This window comes from Oncorhynchus masou, chromosome 24 (assembly GCF_036934945.1).
Source record: "Oncorhynchus masou masou isolate Uvic2021 chromosome 24, UVic_Omas_1.1, whole genome shotgun sequence".
Taxonomy (NCBI): domain Eukaryota; kingdom Metazoa; phylum Chordata; class Actinopteri; order Salmoniformes; family Salmonidae; genus Oncorhynchus; species Oncorhynchus masou.
The window spans coordinates 86,917,557-86,926,979 of NC_088235.1; the positions used below are offsets into that span (position 1 = coordinate 86,917,557).

Sequence of the window (9,423 nt, forward strand, 5' to 3'; positions counted from 1 at the left end):
CAGGTCCTCCTTCAACTCATGTTAAAAAGACCAAAAGGCATGAGATAAAGAGTGATCCAACACCATTCGGTTATGAAGGTAGCTATAGCTGTAGCAGTATGCTGTGGATCTGTGCATGGTCAGCCGTCTTTGTTAATGGGGACGGCTTTGCATTTTAGTGAGGTGACGTGTGCATGTGTGCTTGCATGCGTGTCTGTGTTCATGTGTGGGTGTGTGTTTTGCCTGCTCTGTTGTGATTCAATGTGATGCATGGTATATGTATTAGTTTGGCACAAAAAGTGCTGAACAAGATGACTTCACATTAGCAGTGCCATGTTGTTGGTAATGAGTCAGTGTGGCTGTGGAGCGATGATGGCTCCTTAATTTATTTCTGAATGCGTATATCAATTTCCTGCAATGTGATGTAAAATGGCATCCCAGTGGTCTGTAAAGAGCTAATTTCCTCCCAGATACATTACGCAGTGCTATCCCTGCTGTGAGCAGACACAAAGGCACCACAAGCACTGATTCAGCTGTGCCTAGGTCCACTTCTCAACCAGGTAATCTACTGATGGAAAGTCACGCTATGACCTATTTATCTTTTCTCATTTTGCTGGTTTTGGTTAAACATTTTTTCGTCTTTTTTTGCCACTGAGTGTCTTGTTGTATGTGACACCTTTTCGATTGGTTTCTTGCATTGTGTTTTTTTTTGTTGTTGATATTTCCAACTTCTTCATACCTTCTTTGACTGTCAGAATAAATGTTTCAGAATGTTCAATGCTTATGTGTAAAGGGTACATTTGCAGTGGATGTGTAATGCCATGTCTTAAAACGAACGTGTTCACTTATACTAGTCAACTGAAGGGTTAACAAGACCTTGTCTTCTTTCTGTGTGCTCTTTTTCTCTAGGCTGGACCCAACGTTGTTTGCCTTCAATGGACACAGAGGACTTTGAAACCATCCATTCGAGTGCAGAGGAGCTCTCCAACTCTTCGGATGGTGAGGACCAGTCCAGTAATAAAAATGTAAGTAATGTTGAATAAATCCTGACAGGTAACTTCATCCCTTCCATCTTGTTGCTCCTCTTAAATCCTTTCAAACCCCTGGAAATAAATCCTCTCTGCTTAATTATTTCCCACCATCACCCATCTTGTTAACGCGGGCTGACGACTTGACATTTAAAAGACAAAATAGCCTAGTGTGGGTCTCCCCAGAGCCTCCGGATTTCTCCTTCCATTACAATCTTTCTGATGTATGAGAGCCGGAGATCTGTTTTAATGGAGGGCCTGCTTCACAACTCTACCACACTGAGAATAATGCTCCCTGAGTCCAACATGAGACTGACAGATGGACATGCTGTACACACACATAGAATAGATGGGTGGAGACAGACACACGTCACATGACACACACACAAGTTACACACCAGCACATGCAAAGACAACCCACAACTACTAGGATAGGGCACCTCCTCTAAATCACCCTCCTCCTCCATTCTCTCCCTGCTCTTAGGGGGACAATGATCGCTTCCGTGTCCAGTTGACGTACGAGTCGAGGACAGCGCAGGACCTGTCTCTGGAGTCAGGAGATTTAGTACAGTTCCTGGATGAGGCAGAGAATGGCCACTGGTGAGTGATGGTTGCACCCACCTTCTCTATCCATTGAACACTATGAGAGTCCCAGAGAGAAACCAATTCTCCTGCCGTAGTAAGAGGGACCCAACTCATCAGGATAAAGCACAATCATATTAGTCATTGTTCCTGCACTGTATTCACACACTGCCCATCTCTATCTCTTCTCTGATTTAAAACTGTGTTTGTAAAAATTTATAACAAATAACAATGTTGTTCCTGGGTTCCCTTGGGACGAACAGTTATTGCTGTGTAGTTTTATATTAAAAATTAATTAATTGTAAAATTATTTCAATGAGGCATTCAGGATATTAAAGCATAAATGTTGAGTAGGTCTGTATATCACAGTGGAAATTAAAACACAATGCCTAAATGAATAATATATCCGTCTGTTCGATTCATCCCACCACTATGAGGAGTGGTTATTACCTTCTCACAGTAATAGCCTCCAGAATCCATTGCAAGCCAGAGTGGATGAGAGAGGGATTGTGGTATCACACGAGCTTTCGCAGTGCATTTTGGGGTGACTAATACTCCATTAGATTAAAGCTGCACTTAAAAATGCTTTGAATATGCTCATATTTCATCACCTCATGCATATTTCATATTTTAAAACCATCTCCCATCATTTGCATCTTTGGGTTCTGGCACTAAAACGTCTCACACAACCCTCTCCTTTTCAGCAGTCATTTAAATGAATAATTATTTTTTTTCATAGATGGAAGTCAACATGTACTGTACAGAAGTTTTTAAAACTCTGCACAACTCTCTTTGTGTATGATAGTTCTGACTAACTGAAATCTGGTCCACCATTTGCATTGATGTTAGCACAGTGCTCCCAGGAGCGGGTGCACCTGTCTGTCCATGCCACGGATAAGGTGTCAGCTTCACACCTAGCATCCACACGTAGGCTTCAGTACGTCCCCAGCCTACTCACTGTTGACAGCATATTTACAAATGCTGTCAACAGGAACTTTGCAAGAACAAGAATGTCTCCTTTTGTGACCATTTTGATTTCCTGTGGGAGCAACCAGCACTCTGTAAAAGAGAGAGGATTCACCCTAACTGCAGGGGTTCCAAGATTATCTCCAGCAACATTGCAAACTGTTTTAGAGACTGACAGCCAGGGTATATTAATGCTCCAGTCCTCTCTGTGGTAATCAACAACAGAGGACATGGAAAGCAAATCACTTCCTGTAGAAATGGTAGTACGGTCAATGTAACTTAATGTATGTTTCTCTCACTCCCCTGAATACCTATGTCAATCTGACAGCTTTTGTCATCAGTAATCATGTGCCTATAAACCTGAATTATACTGTTAGCACTGAGACAATTGACCCTAGTAGGAAGCCCATTGGGAGCAGTTCACCTTGCACTATCAGCGCAAATAAGCAACCCAGAAAAGGGCAAAAATTGCCCACAATAACATATGTAGCCTGAGAAACAAGGTTCATGAAATCAATAACTTACTAACATCAGATAACATTCATTTCCTTGCTATCGCTGAAACTCACTTGGATAATTAATTTGACACAATGGTAGCAATACATGGTTATAACATCTACAGAAGAGACAGGAATGCTAATGGGGGAGGTGTTACTGTATACATTGAGTCATATTCCTGTAGAGCTTACAGAGGATCTCATATCATGCTGTTGAAGTATTATGGCTTCAGGTTCACCCGCTTCAACTAAAGCCTATTCTTGTGGAAAATTGCTTTACACCACTGAGTGCTAACAGTCAGTATCTTGATAATGTGTGAAGTGCTTGATAGTGTATGTGATATCAACAGAGTGTATATGATATCAACAGGGAGGTATATTTTCTGGGTGACCTAAATATTGACTCATTTTCTTCAAGCTGTCCACTCAAAAAAAAGCTTCAGACTGTAACCAGTGCCTGCGATCTGGTTCAGGTTATTATTCAACCTACCAGGGTATATATGAATGAAATCTTCCATGTGTATTGATCACATCTTTACTAATGCTGTAGAAATATGCTCTAAAGCAGTATCCACACCCATCGAATGTAGTGATCATAGTATAGTAGCCATATCTAGAAAAACCAGTTTCAAAGACTGGGCCTAAAATAGTTTATAAGAGATCATACGAGAGGTTTTGTAGTGATTCCTATGTTGAAGATGTAAAGAATATTTGCTGGTCTGTGTGTATTGAGGAGCAACCAGCTGCCAGAATTTACACATTTATGAAATTGCTTCTTCAATTTACTGATAAGCATGCACCCAGTGGACTGATGAGGAATTAAAACATTTTATGGTTGAGAGGGATGAGGCGAAAGTCTGGCTCCAAAGCCGATTGGCAAATTGAGAAATCATACGAGTGAACTAAACAAAAAGAAGAAGAAGTTGTACAATGAAACAAAGATAAAAGATATAAAGGATGATTAAAAAGCCTTGGACCAGCTTAAATTACATTTTTGTCAAAAAGGCAAACTCAGCTCCATCCTTCATTTAATCAGATGGCTTATTCATCACAAACTCTCTGATATTGCCAACTACTTGAATTACGTTTTCATTGGCAAGATTAGCAAACTCTGAACCTTCATATCCCTTAATAATTGACCAAATTATGAAAGACAAGCATTGTTATTTTGAATTCTTTAAAGTGAGTGTGGAAGGGGTGTAACAATTATTGCTGTCTATCAAAAATGGCAAACCACCTGGTACTGACAACTTTGATGGAAAATTACTGAGGATGGTAACGGACTATATTACCACTATTTTCCATCTCTTCAATCTTGACCTACAGGACAGTGTGTGCCCTCAGGCCTTGAGGGAAGCACAAGTAATGCCTCTACCCAAGAATAGCAAAGCACCCTTTACTGGCTCAAACAGCTGACCCATCAGCCTGCTACTGACCTTTAGGCAACTTTTGGAAGAAGTTATTTGACCAGATACAGTACAATGCTATTTCAAAGTAAACAAATTAACAACTGACTTTCAGCACGCATATAGGGAAGCGTACTCAACACTGACACAAATTATTGATGATTGGCAGAAAGAAATTTGTAATAAGAATTTTGTGGTAGCTGTATGTTAGACTTCAGTGCAGCTTTTGACATTATCGATTGTAATCTGCTGCTGAAAAAAACGTATGTGTTATGGCTTAACATCCTCTGCCATATCATTGAATGAGAGTTACCTACAGTATCTAACAGAACACAGAGGGTGTTTTGTAATGGAAGCTCCTCTAACGTAAACCAGGTAGAGTTGGGATACCACAAGGTAGCGGTCTTTCTTGGACCCTTACTTTTTTCTATTTTTACTAATGACCTACCACTAGTCTTGAGTAAAGCCTGTGTGATGACTCAACATTATACATGCCAGCTACCACAGCAAGTGAAATCACTGCAACACTTAAAGAGCTGCAGTCAGTTTTAGAATGGGTGGCTAGTAATAAGCTAATCCTTAATATATCCAAAACTAAAAGCATTGAATTTAGGACAAATGATTCGCTAAATCTTGTAGTGAATAATGTGTCAATTGAGCAAGTTGAGAAGACCGAACTGCTAGGTGTAACCCAAGATTGTAAACTAACATGGTCAGAACATATTGATGCAAGGTAGCTAAGATTGGGACAGGTCTGTCTGTAAAGCTCTGCTTTCTTGACATCACAAGCAACAAAACAAGTCCTACAGGCCATAATTTTATCACACCTGGACTATCACCCAGTTATATGGTTGTGTCACAAAAAAAGACATAGGCAAATTACAGTTTACCCTGAACAAAGCAGCACAGCTGGCCCTTAAATGTACATCGAGGGCTAATATCAGTAACATGCTTGTCAATCTCTCCTGGTTCAAAGTAGAGGAAAGATTGACTGCATCACTACTTGTCTTTGTGAGAGGTAGTGGCATGTTGAAAGCACCAAATTGTCTGTTCAAACAGCTAACACACAGCTCAGACCCCCATACATACCCCACAAGACCTCCCAAGTGGGGTCTCTTCAGTCCCAAAGTCCAGAACAGACTCTGGGAAAGGCACTGTACTATGACTACATGGAACTCTCTTCCACATCAAGTAACTTAAGCGAGCAGTAAAATCTGATAAAAAAAAAAACCCTGATAAAACATCACCTTATGACGTGTACTTTGAAGAGAGACACACACACGTATACGCACACACACTTTAAAATGTTATATTTTATATTGTACATGTCTAATAATAGAGTAATAATGCAATATGATGTATTGTTTTATTTATGATATAGGCTGTTTTTTTGTTGTGATGTAATTGTTTCAATCCTGTAGCTGATGGGGGATCCTAATAAATACTAAATACATGAGAAATGGGGCCAGTGCACCTTTTTAAGTCCCTTCATGTGGGTGGTTTGCATCAGGCCAAGGCCAGAGAGTGCTTGTTCTGCTAGGCAGAGCTGCAGAGTGTACAGAGTGTACAGACAGAATGCTGGGAGGATTGGAATGCATATATGAAGCAGTACAGAGGCTTTGGACAGAATCAACTGTCGGAAGCAGCAGCATAACCAATGAATACACAAGCTTTCCATCACACGAAGCAGGGTGTCAAAATCTGAAACTTTGGACTTGACAGTTCGCAGACAAGATCATAGAGAGAACTCCTGATCAAATACTATGCCTATAAATACGTGAGATTGTACACTCCCAGGGCCCCGTCAGCTCTCCCCACTGCCAGTGGCAGTAATCCAACACCTAGTCACTCTCTGATCACTTCTATTCCAGCATAAGGTCCTACACCAGCCTTTCCATTAAAGCCTACATTCTCTTTCATGTTTTAGGCTAGTCAAGAATCTTATTACTCAGAAGACAGGTCTGGTACCGCCCAGTGTACTTCAGACAGCAGCAGAAGGAGGTCACTCATACTGTAACACTACTGGTATTTCTGACTAATCCACATCCACTATAAAATTATGAGTTATTCCTGGCATTGCAAGAAAACACTCACCCTAGCTCAAAGTGGTAGTTTGATTCAGTGCTGGGGGATTGGGCGGGGTGCGTGCTTGGGTGGACTCTAACGGTAAAGCTTTTGCCTGAGAGGTGAACAAGCAAAGCATGATGTCATCCATTGCAGCATGATCTCTCTCTCCCCTCCCTCTCTCACCTCAGCCTTCCCTTGAAATGTTCAGTTCACAGCCTTGCTTGTCTTGTTGTCTTGGAGCTCTGTCCTTTAAACAAGTGCTCTCTCAAGCTCTTGTCTGCACTGAGAGGAATGCCATCTTCTGTTCTTTGCTTGGGTAGTTGACATTTTTGCTCAGATCTTCCCCACTTGAAACCATTTATAAGCCACATTCCAGCAGCATACTGGTTTGTACTACTATAAAGTTTAATAGAAGCACTCTTCACTGGTATTGATCTTAATCAATATTGTTTCACCATCGTGTCCTTCTTTACTCTGCTATTAAAACTGCATTGTTTGGTCAGTCATTGTATCCATTCTATGCAACCCCCATCTAAAAAGACTGATGGTGATGTTTGAATCTTAAGAATCACCACTCCCTTCACGCCTGTTGCTTGGCCTCCATAATGTTAGATCCTAACTCCCATGTATGTGAGTTTGCGTCTTTAATTCTTCTTTTTTTTTTTACATTCCAGATATCTTCAGTGACATGTGCACAGCAGCTCTGTCTGACTCAGAGGACAATGAAACCAGTACGTGGGGAGATGTATCTCAGGAAAGTAGATAAGCATGATGGACCATTTGGCCATGAACTTCTGGAACATGCTGTTAGCCCAACTTGGTCAAGCTTCAAAGTGGGGGAGCAATTTCAGCTGCTGTGCTCAGACAGAGAAAAGGCAAGTCTGAAGTCAAGTCAATAGTGGTGTAGGTGCCCTCTGTTGTTGCTAAGCTACACTGAAAATAAGACTTTTGCTCGGCTCAGCTACTGAGATTAAAGAAAATAACTTTTACCACCATTTCGCCATGTGTCAAACCCTGTACTTGATTTGTGCTCTCAAAGATATTCTGACTTGCCTTTGATGCACACCACACTCCCTCCTGTGGCCTAATCAAGGGTGTATTCATTACGTCTTTCAACGGAAACCGTTTACTGTTTAAGAACCAAACAGAAACAAACAGAATGAAATGGGTAGGGAATTAACTGAATTTGCCCAATAGAAACTTTAGTTTTTGTTGGAAAACGTTTTGCAACAGAATAGGCATAATGAATACACCCCAGGTAATCTTTTGTGAGGAGGGTCATCCTGAACACAGTGGGCCAGGAAGTACCACCATGGAAACTGGAGATCTTTCCATTGAGGGGAATGTGTTTGATCTATAGACTTAATTGGAGACAAGCTTGATTGTATTCTTACCTTTTTAAAATTCCTTAAAGTTTAAATTTCTTCAAACTTTGTTTCGTCCTGCTGAGTTCCTTGCCCGTTCAGTTGTTTTATAAATAACTGAGGGATTTCTCATTTTGCAAGAGATATTATTCTATTCCCTGAACAAAATAAATAGCTCTTTACTTCATCTTATGTACATACATGTTATATATTTCTTTTTTTTCACTCGTGTAAAATCTGTGTATAACTATTCTATAAATCTCAATTCTCATCTGATCATTATTTAAGTATTCATGCCATCTTCTTTCAGATTCTGGCTTGTGCCTCCCCATTGGATTCATCTCAAATTTACTGTATGTCCTGGTTGGAATGTAGTGAATTCACCCATGAAATAGCATATTATGGTTGATTATGATTACAAGCATTGAACATAGCATTGAACTTATTCTAACAATGCACTATGATTGTAATGAAAATATTCAAATTTTACTGTACAGAATATTTATTGCTATACGCTATGTTCCCAATATATAATGTTTTACTATTATGCATATTTAGGAACTAGCTAAGAGCCATCAGTGATATGACTCATATGATCCTTCAACAGTTTATCATCTGACTTTTGAATCAATATCAGTGTTTCTAAGCCATAGAATGGCGTTGAATGCCCCAGATATTATATAACATACCTGAGATTGTCTACGGCCACAGTATAGCAATCTTGTAATATAAAGAGCCTCAAAAAGCTGTATTGCTACTGCAAACATTTTTGTATTTATTTATTTGACTTTTATATCCAGGTTAGTCATTGAGATCCAATTTTTTTTTCTCACTACAACAACATAGTATTCAATTAACTTGTCGCATCATCTCAATGTGATTAGATCTTCTCTGAATATGACCGTCAGGGAACATTTCAACAGTGTTTTAACAATTTGGGGTGTTTTAAGAATTGGAAGACGCTGAAAGTTATCAGCACGTTCTCAAAGGGACTGAAGACAGAGGAAACTCTAGATGCAGTGTGGTAAATCCTGGTGATGGAATGTGAAGAAGAGGTCTGGACCTTTGCAAAAAAATATCTAAGACGTTATGAAATTCAGTCAAAAGGCAATGAATTCCCACAAAGTAGCTGCCTTTTTAGACAGGCTTTTGACTCAATTGTGATGATTTAAGGCTGTGTTAAAATGAAATGTCATTATTTAAGGTGAAATCAGAATAAATCTGTGACTGTTTTTATGAACCATGCCATCTAAGTGATGTGTAAATTATTTTTTCTGTAAAGTATATGATGAAATACATGTGTCTTGAAAGCCATTATTTATTTCTGCTCTTTTGTCAGTAATCAATGGGGTTTCAGGTAGCAGAATACAGCCAGCCCAGTACATAATTGTAATTCCCTCAGTTGGTGACTGGTACTAAATGTTTATCTGCTTTCTTCTCCTGAGATGAAATTATATTTTAAAAACAAGCACCGAAAGTTTTAAATGCTCAAGACATCTAGTCTCTGGCACCAGTTGCAAGAAAGACATGATCA

General features: G+C 39.7%; 1 protein-coding gene across 10 annotated transcripts in view; it reads left to right on the forward strand.

Moving 5' to 3' along the window:
- LOC135512916 (guanine nucleotide exchange factor DBS-like) overlaps positions 1–9,203 on the forward strand; it is a 116,868-nt gene extending 107,665 nt beyond the window's left edge. For 6 of the 10 annotated variants that reach the window (XM_064935421.1, XM_064935422.1, XM_064935427.1 and 3 more), the window contains 6 exons: positions 4–78; positions 450–539; positions 889–1,004; positions 1,492–1,607; positions 6,386–6,483; positions 7,200–9,203. In XM_064935421.1, coding sequence (XP_064791493.1) covers positions 4–78; positions 450–539; positions 889–1,004; positions 1,492–1,607; positions 6,386–6,483; positions 7,200–7,291 — 587 coding nt within the window. In that variant the 3' untranslated portion in view covers positions 7,292–9,203. The remainder of the gene's footprint in view (positions 1–3; positions 79–449; positions 540–888; positions 1,005–1,491; positions 1,608–6,385; positions 6,484–7,199) is intronic. The other 4 variants (XM_064935423.1, XM_064935426.1, XM_064935428.1 and 1 more) reach the window with 4 other exon arrangements.
- Positions 9,204–9,423: the final 220 nt, after the last annotated feature.